The following is a 17,408-nucleotide window of genomic DNA, read 5'->3' as shown; positions in this document are numbered from 1 at the left end:
TTGTAGGAGCAATAACTAAATCCATAACTCTTTCATTTAAAGTAGCATCTTTTGAGAATAAACGATTTAAAGCTTGATCTTCTAATTTTTTATCAGCTATCCATCTTTGTTTTGGAGTTCTATTATTTGAATAAAATATATCATGTTCCTTACATAATTCATCAGTTGGATTAATTCCTTTATCACCTCTTTCTAATCTTTCTTTAAGTTTTGTTCCTGGACCACAGAAATTTGCACCTGGATAATGTAACTCTAAAGGTAAATTATTTATAATATCATTAACTAAACCAGATCCTATAACATTCTCAGGTAATAAAGACATACATCTAATTGAATATTTGGTACTATTTGGTGTATCTATTATTTCTGTAAGTCTATCATTCATAAATTTAACTAAAGACATTTTTTCATTATAAAAACTATTATTTCCAGCATTTTCTTGAGCTGAAATATAATTAAGTCTTTTAACTAATTCATTTAAATTATTTACATATCTATATTCAATTGGTTCATTATTAAATTCTAATACTCCAGATCCTTTCTGATCAATCAGTTCTTCCCAAATAGTTTTAACTAATTTCCATTTTCTACCTTTACTTGATTTTGGTTTTCTACTAGTAGGATCATTATTTTTAAATAAAGAATTAGTTTTAATCATATTTTTTTATAATTATCCCAATCATCATCTGTAAACATTATATTATGTTCTAAATAATCATTTCCAGTTAAAAGTCTCCACAAACCTATTGTGCCATTATATTGTTCATCATTTTCATTATATTTTATTATAATATCATCTATATCAACAGTCATAGAATAATTACCAATTTTCCATTCTTCAATATCTTCATCATACCAAATACCAAATTGTTTATCATTTGCTCTTGGTAAAAATTTTGAAGCAATTGATCCAATATTAATAATAGATGATTCCATGATTTTTTTCAAAGATTTATTAGTTTTAAAAGTTTCTTTTTCAGGTGTTATTGGATCTTCAATTGTAGATGTAGATTCATTATAATGAAAATCATTTTCATCTTCATCTTCAAATTGATTTTTTTCAAATGGAGTACTAACTATTTTTGGATTAAAAATTTGAACATCTTTTGAATTTTCAACTTCATGAATTCTATTTTCTTTTAAAGCTTCAACTATTGGTTCATATTTTTTTCTCTTTCTTTTTATTCTATTCCTTCACGAATATGATGTGATTTAAATTCATCTTTGAGTTTTTTTTCTAAATTATGAACATGTTTAGCTTCTGATAATGTAATTTCATCTTTTTTCTTATTCATCATTGATTCATTAAATTCTAATCCATTATATGGATCTTTTTTAATAAGTTTACTCTTTTGTTCAATTTTATCTCTTTCTTTTATTTGTTCTTTTTCACCTTCTTTGAATCTTTGTAATAAATCTTTTTCAATTTGATTTAACTTTTTCAAATCTTCATTTTTTAGATCCTTCATTTATAAATAAAAAATTTATTATTATTTAAAAAAAGTTAAATAAACGTTTTTAAACTTTTTTTAACGTTAAATGTACATTTTTAAATGTTAATTTTTTATAATGTTGAATGTATGTTCTTGAACATTGATTTTTTATAATGTTAAATGTATGTTTTTGAACGTTAAATGTACATTTCTAAATGTTAAATGTATGTTTTTGAACGTTAATTTTTTATAATGTTAAATGTTTTTGAATGTTAATTTTTTATAATTTCAAATGTATGTTTTTTATTTAATATATCATTTTTCAACATTAGTTTATATTTTCCATTATTTGATTTTTTAGTCATATCAATTGTAATAAATCCATAAGATTCATCCCAACATTTTTTACATAAATTTTGAAATTTATCGTAACTCATCTCTGATCCTACATAATCATCATAAATTTGTTTAGTATAATATTTATTTTGTTTAAAAACAAACAATAAATTCACATTATTTCTTATAACTCTCAAATCTAAATGACTATAGCTTTGACTTAAATAGATACATGAGATATTTTTATGTCTTCCTCCAATAAAATATTCTTTGATTTTTGTTTGTTCTTCCATTGGACAATCATCAAATTTAATTAATGAATTTTCATTACATTCATCTATTGAAATTAAATCTTCACAAGAATTATAGAAAAAAGCTATTTGAGTTTTTATCTTATTTTCAATTTTTTGATAATGTTTTTGTAAATCTGTATATGATCTTTGTTCTAATGATTTACTAAAAACATGAAGATATATAAATTTTAAACCACTTTGTTGTTTATAAATTAAATTTGGTACTAAATTAGTTTTCCCACTATCTGAACTACCAATTATAATAGCTCTAAGTGGATGTGGTAATAGTGAATTACTAATTCTTTCTTCATAAAAAATTGTTATATCCATTATTTATTTCAAAATTATTTTATTATGAATGAAGTTATTGAAACTAAGTGGTTCAAATTCTAAATTGAGATTGCATCTGGAGCATCCAATATATATCAATGAAGAAGATAATTATAAATCAACATTATTAGGATTTTATTCTGATAACAATATTTATAATTTAAGAGAAGATGGTCAAATATATTATAAAGAGAAGATAGAAAAAAATAATAAAACTATTAATTTTCCAAAAAATTACTATACTTTAGAAAGAATACAAACACTCATAAATATTCATATGGAAAATGAAGATTATAATGTTATTATTAGTAGAGATGATAATAAAATTCAATTGATTACATCTCAATATCTATTTGGATTTTCAGAATCAATGAAAAATTTATTAGGATTAACAAAAAATGATATAATTTATCATGATACATTCTATAATGAAAAAATTCAAAATTGAAGATCAGTTGATGTAATTGAAATACATTGTAATTTAGTAGAAAAGAGTCTTAGTAATCATGAAAATCATTCACATAAACATAATGAGAAAGAGTTACTATATCAATTTTTTCATAATACAATTCGTGGATCTAAAATTTCAATTCAACCAAATCAAAAAATATTTGTTCCATTGAAAAAAAATTTACATAAAATTCAAGAAATAGTAATTTCAATTACTGATCAAAATGATAATTTAATAGTAAATCCTGATGTAAATAATATTATTTATTTAGGACTTAAAAAATGAAATATCCTAAAAATTTTTTATAATAAATGAATAAAGTTTTCGAAGAATTCTTTGATGATATAATCAAAAGCGAATGTAGGACTATAAATCCTATTAGTGAATTAAATTTTAACTCACCAAATAATCATACTATTTTTAAAGTTGATAATGGTGATTGTTTTTAAAAAAATTCAAAATTCCAAATTCATGTAACTGGTAAATTAATTAAAAAAGCTGGAGGAGGTGATTATGAAGATAATTCAACAATTAGATTAATTGATAATTTTTTACCATTTTTATTCTCAGGAATTGAACTTAGAAAACATAATACTTTAATAGATTTTATTGATTTTCCAGGAATAACTAGTACTATAAAAGGATTGATAAGTTATAATAATGGGCATAAACAAACATTAAATAATACTGGATTCATTTCAAAATTTACTGGTGGAAAATTTGAAGTTCTATGTACATTAGGACAATTAGGTTTAGGATTTTTTGATCATCTAAGATATCCGATGTATAAAGGTGGTTTTGAAATAATATTCACTAGAGCTGAAGATCATGATGCTATCTTCTGATGGAAAGATACAACACAAGGAGCAATTGAACCACAAGAAGGTAAGATTATAATTGAAACATTTAATTTAAGAGTACCAATAGTTGAATTCTCTTAATAGCTAAAATTCAAATAATAAATAAATTAAAATCAATAAGTGATGATAAAAAATTGAAATATGATTACTTCCAATGGCAGTGTATAGATAAAAAGGTTTATTTGGATCAACATTTAGTTTTGATATTACAACTTCATTTAGAAATATCTATAATCCAAAATTCATAGTTATATGTTTACAAACTGATAAATTAAATGATCAAAAGAAAGATCCTTCAACTTTTGATAATGTTCAATTAAAAAATGCTATTGTAAAAATTAATGATGAAAGATATCCTAATGAATTGGAAAATTTTGATTTTACTAATAAAAAAACAGCTATTTTATATGATATGTATCAGAACTTTAGAAGAGTAATGTTTAGAGATGATGAAGTATATTTAAATTATGATGATCTTATAAACAAATATCCTATTGTTGTAATTGATACACATTTACACCCTACAAATTTAGGACAAATAAAAAGTGATATATTAATAGAACTTGATTTTTCAAATCCTGTAACAGCTCCAAATGCTAATAATGGTACAATTGCATATGTTATTGTTTTTTCTGAAATGCACTTCCTATATGATATTGATAGAAATAGTATTAATTTGATTTAAATCTTTTTTATAATAAATGGATTTAATAAAACATAAAGTAAAGTTATCTAATAATCAAAAAAATATATATAAGAATAGCTAATAAAAAACATAAAACAATAACAATTGGATTAACTTATGATCAATTATCTAATGGTTAAAATGAAATTTTGTTAACTAATAAACAATATAATGATGTAAAAAAAGCTTTAAAAAATAAAAAAGGTTTACGATTAACATTATTATATAATCAATTTGGTAGTGGATTATTGAATTATTAACAAAAGTTGAAAATAATATACCTCTAGTTAAAAATGTAACACCTTATTTTAGGAATAATGTAGCTCCACTAATTAAAGAAAAAATAGTTCCTTGGTTACATGATTTAATTGATAAAGAACTTGATGATTTAATAAAAAATGATCAAAATGGGAAAGGATAAAAAACATCTATAAATAAAAAAATTGATTCAATATATTCTGATTTACTTAAAAAAAACAAAAAATAACTCCATTATCTATTAGTGATTTAGAAAATTATTCAAGAATATTAAAATATTTAAAAGGAATTTTTATGAGAGATAATCTCCCAATTGATAAACCATATGATATTGAATGTGGAATTATTAATTTAGATAGTATGTTTTCTACAGGAACACATTGGACTTGTTATATGAAAAAAATAATAATGTACTTTATTTTGATAGTTATGGAAATGCTAATCCACCATTAGAATTACAAAAATATTTATTGAATAATAAAATTTTTATTTCAACAGATGAAATACAAAACGATTATGATCCACCAATATGTGGACATTTTTGTTTATATGCTTTGAAATTATTTTCAGAAGGATGTAATTTAAAAATAATTTCACAAGAAATTTTTAATAATAAATATGGTTTCTTATCATTCATTGATATTTAATCAATTTGGTGATGATATAAAATCAGAACAAAAATTTGAAATTGATGAATTACAAAATATTATAAAAGAATGTAAACATAAAATTGATAATATAATGAAAGAGTTTATAACAATGGATTATTTTGAAAATTTTATGAAAAATTTAGATAAAAAACTTAATGAAGAGTTTATAACAATGGATTATTTTGAAAATTTTATGAAAAATTTAGATGAAAAACTTAATAAAAGTAGTATAGATAGAAATCAGGATACATATAATAATCTTAAAAATGAAATAAATGATTAATTAAAAGATTTTGAATCTGAAATTGAACATATAAATTCACTCTTAAATAAAACTTAAATTATTTTTTTTAGATTTGAAATATGATTTTCCATTTCTTGATGTTTTTTCATATATGTTTTAGTAATGAATTTATCACATACATCACATCTAACTTTTTCTAAAATTTCATCTTTATTTTTATAATAGTAATTCTAACTTTTTTAATATCACATTCTTTACACCAACTTGATATATTATTTTTACAAGTTTTACTTTTATAAAAATTATCATGAGTTTTATCTATTGCACATTTTGAACATGTTTTCATGTATTCATTATTTATTTTACATCTTGAACATATATGATTTTTATTTTCCATTTATATATAAAAAATTATATATTTTATAATAATGTTTTCTTCAATTCATCTTCATAAAAACTACCAATTATATCTTCATTATTCAAATCTTTCAATTATATGTTATAGGATCTGTATAGATAATTTTAGTAATAATAAAAATTTCTCTAGTCCAATTATTTTTATATTTATTCTCAAATGATTTTTTTTAATGATGGAATTCTAACTCTATCATCTATTTCAAATTTTGGTTTAATAATATTATTTGAAGTTTTGAAATTATAAACAGTATTCAATAATATATTTTCTTTATTCTCATCAACATCTATAGGATTCATTTTTATAGTACTATGTTTTGTATTATTATAATTTATAATAACATTTTGTGAGTCATCAATCCATCTAAAATTTTTATTCATTTCAAAAATAATTTTCAATTTATTATTTAATGTTCTATTAAATCTTTCAATTATTGCACTTTTTTCTTCATTTTCAGTATGATATAATTTTATTTTATATTTTTTTAATAATTGATTAAATTCTTTATTTTCAAATTCAAGACCTTTATCAGAATGTATAAGATTTGGAGATTTATGATTAACTTTTTTAGTATTATTTAAATTTTTTTCAAATGCTTTTGAAACTTCCATTCCATTTTTCTTTTTCAATGGTTCAACCCATACATACTTTGAAAATGTATCTATAACATTCAAAATATATTTATATCCATCATTTTCTTTATGATATTTATCAAATATCATAAGATCTATAGCCCATAAATCATCAATTCCTAATGTTAAAATTTTTCTTCTATTAAATTTTTTTATAACTGGTTTATGTATTTTAATAGCTTCAATTTTTCCTTCTTCCTTAGTTAAATTATTTCCAATAATTTCTTTAGTTACTGGTGATTTTATGAATTTACTTTTATTAGTTCTACATACCAAACATTCAGCTGCTATTCTATATAATCCATTACTAGTTTGAACTATTTCTGAATTCTTATTTTTAATTTTCTTTTTACATTTATGACAATGAATAAGCTCATCCATTTATTTAATAAGAAAAATACATCCATCATCTTGAAAAATTACTTCATAATTTTCAAGATGATGGATGTATGTTTTTTATTAAATAATTTTTTTTAATAAATGGAACAAATTAAAACATTCAATTTAACAGAATCATTTCAAGTATTTATGAAAGGAGTTAGAGGAAAAACTGAAATAGTTTTACAAAATGGTAATGATAAAATTATTCTTGATACAGATAGATGGACTGAACTTTTCAAACATATATCTTCAATAAATAATGAATATTATAATAGATTCAAGTATCAATATAATGATTTATAAAAATATAAAATATCTTAAAATTTTTTCCATATAAATAGAAATATGAAAATGTCTTCATTAATAAAACAATTCAATAATTATGGAAAAATTAAGATAACTAAAAAAATAAAAGAGTTAGAAATTAATAAAGAATATGAAATTTTAAATATTAAAAAAATCAAAACAAAAAATGGATGTTTCATGTCAGTTGAATTAGAAGAATTTATAACATATTTACCAAAAAAGTATTTAGAAATGTTTGATGAAAAATCTATTGAAGAATTTAATAAACTTAAAATAAAATTAGTTTTATTAGGTTTAGAAGATGATGATAAATATCCTATATTAGAAATGAGAGAATTTTCATAATTTTTTAAAATTCATCATGATTCTCAATTATTAAATTTCAATGATATTTTCCAATTTTTGTTGAAAAATAAGTCACTCCAAAAAATTTTTCTGATACTTAACAGTGATTTTTTTGACTTATTTTTTTTTTCTATTATATAAAAATTAGCACCTAGTCTAAGACCAATAAGCTATTTATTTTATCCTAATTTTACTAAAAAGACTTTTCAAACCTCATCCTATGATTCAGTTTGTCTAGTTTTTGACTACAATTACTTAGTCTAGTTTGTATCCTATAAAATAGTTTCATACAATCAAGTTAGTAGGCCAATAATAATTTGTTTGGTTTAAAGGGATGAACATTTCACTATCACTAACACCAGCTTCAAGCCATCAATTCACAACACAAATTTCACTTCACTAACTCATGCGGTTTTGTTCTTTTGAGCCTCCTGACCAGATTATCAACATCAAGCAGCTGGATTGCCTCTATATTGTCGTGCTGGTGGAGTCTCTCTTCACGCTTGGCCGCAAAGTGCTCAATAACTTTCGTGACTGTCTCCAATTGAAGGTCGCGATGAAGATCAGCATTTCTGATGTACCAAGGAGCGTCAACAATATTTCTTAGTACCTTATTTTGAAATCGTTGGATAATTTGTACATTGGATGGTTTAGTACAGCCCCAAAGTTGAATGCCATAAGTCCATACTGGTTTCAGTAGCTGTTTATATAGTAGAATTTTGTTGTATATGGACAGCCTGGATCCTCTTCCCAGCAACCAATACATCTTTTTGAATTTAATTCCTAGTTCTTCCCTTTTCTTCTTGACGTGTGCTTTCCATTTGAGCTTGACATCCAGTGTCATACCCAAATATTTGGCAGTATTAGCATGTGAAATGACTTTCTCATTTATATATACTGGAATATATTGAATTCTCTTATTAGTAAAATTCACATGTACAGACTTGGTATCATTTAGTTTAATTAGCCAATGATTTGTCCATGTGTTCACTTCATTAACTGCTCTTTGTAACTTTTCTGTAGATTCCTCAATATCTTCTGCGACTAAAAGAATAGCAGTATCATCTGCAAATGTAGCTATAGTGACTCCTGCTGGCTTTGGAATGTCACTAGTGTACAGTGTATACAAAACTGGCCCTAGCACACTTCCTTGGGGTACACCAGCTTTAATTTGCCTTAGTGTAGAATATTCATCATCCAGCTTCACTCTGAAATATCTCTCGTCCAGTTAGGACTTCAATAATTGGCTATATGCTGCGGGTAGGACTTGTTCTAATTCATGGCACAAGCCTTCATGCCAAACCTTGTCGAATGCTTGGGCAATATCCAAGAAGACAGTAGAACATACCTTTTTCTCCTCAAGGCATCTTTCTATTACATCTGTTATTCTGTGTACTTGATCAATTGTTGAATGTTTACTATGGAATCCAAACTGGTGAGAAGGTATAAGTTGTTTATCCTGTAGAATTGGTTTTAATCTTGCCAACAGTAATCTTTCAAAACGTTTTGATAGTACCGGTAAGAGTGATATTGGTCTATAAGAGGTTACTTCATTTAGTGACTTTCCGGGCTTAGGTAGCATTATTACTTCGGCTACTCTCCATAAACTTGGCACGTACTTTAAACGGAAAGCTGCATTGAAAATATGACTCAATTTCACAATTGCTTTTCTAGGAAGATGTTGAAGTATTTCTCCTGTTATGAGGTCACATCCGGGTGATTTCTTCTTTGCCATATTATTTATTTCTTTTTTAACTTCTCTTAGCAATGTTGGAGGGATATTATCCAAAAGTATTGGCTGTATGATTACATTTATTCCATCATTGAGCACTCTATCATCATGAGGAGTAAATGTTTTCTCAAGATGGTTTGCAAACAAAACCACTTTTTCCTTACTGCTGTGAGCCCATGTTCCATCTTCTTTTCTTATTGGTGCCACTTGTTCCACTGGTCTCTTTATTTTCTTTGTCGCTCTCCATAGTGAGTAGTTGGTACTGGCCTCATTACTTAGTTCCTCCAGGTAAGTGTTAATCTCTTGCTGTTTTATTTCATGTATTGCTCCTCTCAAGTTCTGTGTAATTTCATTCAGTTCTATTTTACTTCTTGGATCTCTTGTCGTTTGCCAGATTCTTCTAGTTCTTCTTCTTTCTGCTATCAGCTCTCTTACTACTTGAGGGTAGCAATTACCTTTGATTTTACTCTGAAGTGGGGGAGTGTTTTCCCATGCAGATTGTTTAATGCTCGTTACAAACTCTTGCACTTCATTTTCCAGCTCTTCAGTCATTTGTAGAGATGTGTCTAAATCAATTTTATTTTCTATCATGTGCTTTAATGATTCTATGTCTGTATATTTATTTATTAGTTGTGGTGCTCCGGGTTTTTTCACAGCAGAGCTATGGATTGTAAGGACAATTGGTGAATGATCGGAATTAAGATCAAATTCTTCCTCAACCTCTATAGTGTTGGGTGATATGTACTTTGTAATGAAGAAGTCTAACAGGTCTGGGATCTTAGCTCTATCTGTTGGCCAGTAAGTTGGCTTCCTTGTCAAATGTACTTCGCAGTTGTATTCATCAACGGCCAGTTGTAACTCCTTCCCTTTGGTTGTGGTTAGTCTCGAGCCCCATCTAGTATTCTTCGAGTTGAAGTCTCCACCGATGATGAATTTTCCTGTGAAATTTCTTAAAAAGTCACAGTAATCTGGTTTCTTTAAGCTGAATCGAGGAGGGCAGTAGACAGCTGCGATCGTTATCATTCCACTCGAATGGCATGTAAGTTTCACTTTTACGGAAATCGACTGGAACTCTTGCAATTCTATTTTCTTATACTCATGATGAATTAATTCTTCTTTAACCATCACCGCACTTCCTCCACGAGCACTGTTCTGGGGATGCACTGCATGATATATTTTGTAACCTCTCATTTTCAGATATGATTGCTTTGTGAAATGTGTTTCTGAAATTAGGGAAACATCAATTTTTTGTTCAATTAAAATTGCCAATAGATCATCTTTATGCTGTAATAGACCGTTGGCGTTCCATGTCATTATTCTAAATCTACCTTCCATATTTCTTGTAAGTGCTTTCTTTCACTGTAGTATTTTCTAGTTTTTCTAGTCTGGAAAGGATTGTTTTATTGAATTGCTCCTGCCTAACTAGCTTTTCAAGAATTAATTGGAGTTGAGAGGCTATATTCAATCCTAAATCTTCACCTCAGCTCTGCGAGGTGAGGTATAAGTTGGGTTTTCTCATTCATTTTGTTAACTGGGACTTGTTCTACTCTATCCGAATAAGACTGATTCTCAATAACTCAAGCATCTCTTAATACCCTTTGAGGCACAGTAGTTTTATTTCCCTCATTGGTTTTTGGTTGTTTCTTCTTATTCCGAAGTGCTTGCAGTTCTTGTGCCACTAGACACCCTCTATAATTAGCTGGATGTTCCATTCCACAATTGTAGCACTTTGCTTTTTCTTCTTTTGGCTTTGTACAGCTGGTGGTAAGGTGGGGACCGGCACATTTCACACTCCTGGGATCTTTCCTACAATATTTTTTAGTATGCCCCCAGGCTTGGCAATTTTTGCATTGGGGTAGGAATTTCGGCTTCTTAATTGGCACAACCTCAATTTTCATGCCCATGATTGCATGGATTTCATAAATTTTATTTATATTCTCTGAATTATCAAAAGTGAGCATGAAAATTGGAAGTGGTTCTTTAGTCTTCCACTGCAGTATGTTTACAACATCCAGAATTTTAAATCCTTTCTCTTGAAGTTCTTCCTTTATATCACCTGGATCGCAAGTGCTATGCAATTTCTTAACAATTACTCTAATAGGTCTAGTTTGTTTGTTTTCAAACGAAGACCAATTCATATTTTCTTCGTTCAGCACTGCCGTAGCTAATCTGTAATCCTCTTCTGTGTTAACATTGAGTTTTAGACTATCATTATTCAGTAAAGTCACCTTGTAAGAATTTTTCTCCATTTTTTTATTTAGAATCTTATAGATAACTTGATAATTGTGAATATTGTATAATATGATGGGTGGTGGTTTCAAAATTTTATTTGACTGTTGATTGATGGTGGAAAACTGTTCATGTCCAGTGTCATCTTTCGATTTATTCTCTTTATTTGAAGAAGCATTTCGCTTATTTCTTGAATAGAGTGGAGGTGATTTTTCTTGTGATGGAGGCGAAAGTGAAGTATTCAGCTTCCTCTTCTTCGATCTCCCATTTTTCACTCTCACCCACTCCGTCTCCTTGGCAAGTTCCTCCTCATCTGTACAGTAACCAGTACTACGTGATGCATTTTTAACATTATCAGATTTTCCACCTTTTGGTTGATTTTTCTTAATTGTTGTTGATTGGTGTTGATCCGACTTACTACTCTCTACAACTTTCAAATTGTTGGAAGCTGCAGGGGCCGAGTTGAAATTAGCGCTCTCTAACTGACACAGCTTGATTTGAAGTTCTTCCAGTTTTTTTTCAAACATGTTGTTTTTACTTTCTGCTACTCGCATCCTATTGTCAGCTTCCTTCCATGCATTATATAGTATTTGCTCTGCCGGAGTTTTAAGCTGGTCTGGTTGAATGAATTTTTCTGGTGATGTATCTCCTTCATTCATGGTAATTGATGGTGGTGGTGATGAATTGCAGCTATTATCTTCAACTTCTTCAAATTCTGGAATTAAGAAAGTCGAAGGTTTAACTAGTTTCCATTCCTTTCTATTCATTATTCTGATTAATATAACTATTACGACGGCTCAGCAGTTTTTTCTCGCCAGTTGGTTTTTCGCGAGGTGACCGACCGCGGCAGGCAATGCGAACGTACGGACGTGAGCGCGCACATGCGTACTTCCACTACTTCTACTCCACTCACAGCCGGCTCTATTTTTCCAGCGTAGGCAAACCTATTGTTCTATTGAATATAGTAAACGACACTAAACTACACTAAACGACACTACTATAACTATGTATACTATTACTGAAATACTATTAAACACTCTCTACATGTTACCACTTCGGTGTCTAACCGCTGACTGACTTATTTTTGATTATGAAATTTTGAGTTATTTATGAATAATTCATTGAAAAAATGATATTCTCTCTTAGAATGTAATGAATTTTATCGAAAATTAGTAAAAATGAGTTAATTTTAATGATTTGAAAAATAGCATATCAGCCACTCCACAAGTGCTCTAGCTCTCTCATCATACTATCTACTTACCAGTAACTTCAATGATTGTTTTGCATTCAACTCCTGATCAATTTTGAATGTACAACAATCATTTAAAACTTTATGTGTGATTGGGTTAGATTCAGAAATAACACTCTTAGTTGTTTCATTGATTTATTAACAAAGTCCACTGCTCTTTTCATCCAGATAATACAATTAGCCTATTCGAATTGTGAAAGACTTATTCATTCAAGAGAAAAACCTTGAGAATGCCCTATAAACACATAAGTGCATCAGATTATGAATGCAGAATGAATGAATTGAAATTCTTAGTAGTAGTCTTGCTCGAATTCGCACTGTATCTATGAGACCATGAGACAGCTCATGGAAGAGCCACGAAGTGGAAGGATAATCTCCTCTATCTTTTCTGTGAAAGAGTGGATGATGTAGCGCATGCGCCTTTAAAAATGTGCATTTTTGTGTCTTTCTACAGTATCAAGTCTTTTGTTTTCCTTTTATTATGAGATTAGCATTAACATCCTGCATAGGCATAACAAGCCATAACATTGAATCTACATTTCATGAGAAACATCATCAGCAACCTCCGGTTATTTACACCAACAAACCTATCTTATTTAGAATCATTTTCCATCTCATCATCTAAATTGCCATATCCATTTTTTCATCAGTTGTCCGATTTCTTATGATTAAATATTAGAAAATTTGTGATATATGTTAATATTGTAAATATGGAGACAATATAAAGGTACATCCTTGATAAGTCCGGTGTCCCTGAAAACAGTGTCTCTAGCACTTTCAATGGATAAAATGATTGCAATCTTCACAGTATACTGTAGTGGCCCTTCTTATTGGTTTTAAAGTTATATTCATGAGCGAGGTCCACTGTTCTCAGAACTACTAGTTATTCTGAGGTCACTAGTATACAGTAAAGCAGCAACCAGCACAAAGAATTATAGAAATTGTAAGGTTTTTCCTAATCTATTATATCTTTGACCCTTTCTGGTATGATTCGACATCTCTGACCAATTTTTTGAATGGTAGTGGACTGTTTTGAAGGTGGGTTCACTTTGTATTTTACAATACTGGAAACCCTTATATATTCTTATCTCAACAAAAATTGTAGCAGCAACACCAGTGGTGAGAATCTGCAGACACATTCTGCACAGGTTAATATAATATCTCTTAGTAGATATTACTTTAAGCTCTATACTGAGCCCATCAAGGTTGTATTTTTTACACGTAATCAGAGCTCGCATATGTTATACCCACAACGCTATAACGTGGAGCATGATAGAATTATAATCATCAAAATAAGCAAAAAACAACATCGCATAATATGTCACAACAAACATGGGGCATATATTATATATGTGCACTAAATTGTAGCATCACACGCCTTCTACAAGAAATCCCAGTAAAGCTCTGGGCTAGACTCAGTCGGCATCTGGGGTGGGCTACAAGAGGGGATGAGATGCTTTGTGTGGTATCTGTCAACCATCCTGGCTCGTTTCGGGGGTTGAAACAGGGTTTTGAATGCCTTCTTGAGACGATTTCCTCTTCTGGGTGAGATAGGCCGTGCTTTCACACTGCCTAACAGGGTTGAGCGTGGTGAGACAGGAATAGGAACAGTATGGTAAACAGGCCCCTCTCATGGACAAGGGTGGTGTCCGCCACCTTGAAATGGTGTTGTTGGACCTCTCTCAAAGTCTCTTGAGGATCGACTCTGATGCCACTTATGAGGGTGACCCACTGTCTGAACTTAGTGTGGTGACTAGCTGTCTGTAGCCTTCAGGAACACAATATCTGGGACGAGAAAAGTGTTCCTGAACCCTACTGGAATTTCTCTTGCTATTCCAATTCGAGTTAGAATGATAAAAAGGTCCTAGAATAGGATTTCGCCATAAGACTCCTAACTGGATATTCATGGTAACCGGCTCTCTGGAGTAGTCAGAAACACAGCTATCGAGATAGAACAAATTTATACGGTCTCTAGATGCCTTGTTTCTCCTATTCCGATCCACTTGGGGATATTCTCGAGCCCTGTTAGATCCCTGTCGAGATCCAACCTGTCATTGCAAGCTGGATAGCTGCTACGAAGTGCAAATGGAGTTGCTCGAACCTCGCCTTTTTCATCAGCACTGAATTACAGTGCTCGATTACGGTCAAGAAGAGATGTATCTTGAAGTTGTAGCAAACGCAAGTAGAATGTATGCTTCACAAGCCATGTTCACTTCGGCTGTGTTCTGCTCTGTTCAACAACACTAGACCAACTGAACAAACTGGCTCTCAGCTCTGAACAGAGTGCCTCCATTGTCAGTCGAGTGAGATAATACAAGGCTGCATGGCTTTGTGGAGCAGTGGTCAAGTGAACAAAATATCTATGTTAACAGATTGTGCAATGTTGCAAAATTTCATACAAGTCCAAAACAATATTCAATAATCCTTGATAAACTATGTTGTCAATTAAATGTATTATATTCAACCACATGGGCTTGCACAAAAAGGTTTTAAAATCACACAATTATATTTTTGGCAACCTGGATTTCCCCCAAACCTCCATATTGATTTATTTGGAGTATGGTGCTGTTATAAGACAGCCACATTGAATCTATATTTTAAACAACTGTACCATATGAATGATATAGATAAACCAGGGTACATAATATGTACATAAGATGTACATATGTATTCTATTGTAACATATGTATCATATGTAACCTGTATTCTTCTTTTTGATACACAGTATTTGAGAAGTCTCAACTCACATAAGCAGCAGTAATGGGTATTTTTTGGCTTCGTTGAAGTTTGGAGGTAGTTTGAGATAGACAGAAGCATTGTTCACACCGTCAGCCAAAGTTATTTCATACTTATATGAAGTTGGTAGAAGAAGCTGCTGCAGCAGCTCTTTTGTTCCATTGTTGTTTATCAATTCCATGACAAACTCTCCAGTCTATAACCGAAAAGGAGAATGTCAAAAATTAATAATGACTCTTGAATAAAAAAATGATCAATACAAATTTTTCAGCTCAATCTGAAAAAATGAATTATAATAATAGGTTTTTGGCACAGAGGGTGGTCATGCGTTCGGAGTTCTCTATATGGACAGAATAGCAGCGATCAGAAATAAAATAGTTCAATGTTCTAGTCATTTCTTGATTGAGAATAATCTGAAGAAAAACAATATTGGCCTACTACCAGACAGAAAGCTGATATCTGTAGCTTCAGTATAAATTTAAAAATATGGTAAGCATCTCTCCCTTGTGAAAACTTCAAAACAAACTTCAGTTGTCATGCATACAATTTCTAAGAATTTGAAAGTAGGAACAAAACGCCTGACCACTGTCTTTGTGCACTCACCCTCAGAGATCATGTTTAAACTTGTAGTCCATACAAAACAAATTCCAACTTGGGGAATATGCGGAGAGGAGAAATGGAGGGAGATCAGCCAAATATCACAGTGATCAATATAGTCATGCACAGTTGCAAATTTGTCAATCAGACTCAATTGACTCAATGCTTTCAGAGAGGAAACTACATATGCATATCATGAGCATGGAACAGGCCGCGAACCACATACACACCTTCAAGTGGGTACCTGCTATGCACATATCCTTGAGACACACAAACCAGAACCAAATGGCACTGCCAAATCGGTAGGCAAGAATCATGGAGGAGTGAAACAACCACCATTCAGCTCAGGCGGTATGTGGGCTGGGCAAGCTCCAACTAATCTATAGACCAGGAAAAATACTCATGGCTCCCAATTGTATAAGTCTCTATAGGTGCCCAAAAGGGAACATGAGCGTTTCGGAATTGGGAAAGAAAGACAAGTGAGAGGATTTCTGGACATGATATGATGCTACTTCCAGAGATGGAGGGGTTACCCGATTCCCACAGTCTGGGTCTCGAGGTCTGGCTTCCCGGGAGTGTCACATGCCTGCTACTTCCAGAGACAGGGGTACCCAGGTTCCCATAGTTTAGTCTCTCACTAGCAACTCCGAAACTCCACCAGATGCTTCACTGTGCCCAGCTACTCACAGAGACAGAGAGTTCTGATGACTCGGTCAAACCATGAACCTTACAGAGTCTGTAGCCTTAACCCAGCCGTACTTCCATAAGCCAGGCCACTTCCAGGGATGGAGTCACACAGTCATTCATGTGCTACAGTTTCCCCTGGTTGGCCTTTTTCCCTTCACCATGAGAATCAGCGCCAGCAACTGGTGGATCCAGTACTTTCTGAGATGGTAGCCAGGACAAATCCAAAGTAGCTCAGCCCGTGAGGGCTCAGCATCATCCCGATCCCATCAGGGTCAACACATGTCATGAGCAGTTGAACACTCTCTAAAAATCACAGAACGCGGTCCACTGTAGCAAGACAACATCACCGCTGCTGATCCCTACTTCTATTTGCTACACATTTTCCTCCAAATTGTAAGTTGTTTTGTATGGTCAATAAACATGAATAACATTTTCAACTAATCAATGACAAATCGAGGGAACAAGATTGGAAATATGAATACAGTGGATCCTAAAAATCAATCATGGTCAACAAATTTATGAATGAAAACGTAAGAATAAGTCAATTTTCTATTATTTT

General features: G+C 30.4%; 1 protein-coding gene across 1 annotated transcript in view; it reads right to left on the bottom strand.

The window, feature by feature from the left end:
- Positions 1 to 17,408, bottom strand: part of LOC111054238 (venom dipeptidyl peptidase 4-like) — a 139,977-nt gene that overhangs the window by 34,203 nt on the left and 88,366 nt on the right. Inside the window, exon 11 of the mRNA XM_039424759.1 lies at positions 15,577 to 15,761. Coding sequence (XP_039280693.1) covers positions 15,577 to 15,761 — 185 coding nt within the window. The remainder of the gene's footprint in view (positions 1 to 15,576; positions 15,762 to 17,408) is intronic.

The sequence above is a fragment of the Nilaparvata lugens genome, chromosome 3 (genome assembly GCF_014356525.2).
Source record: "Nilaparvata lugens isolate BPH chromosome 3, ASM1435652v1, whole genome shotgun sequence".
Taxonomy (NCBI): domain Eukaryota; kingdom Metazoa; phylum Arthropoda; class Insecta; order Hemiptera; family Delphacidae; genus Nilaparvata; species Nilaparvata lugens.
The sequence above is the reverse complement of the archived record's forward strand: the minus strand, read 5'-3'. Positions and strand labels throughout refer to the sequence as shown.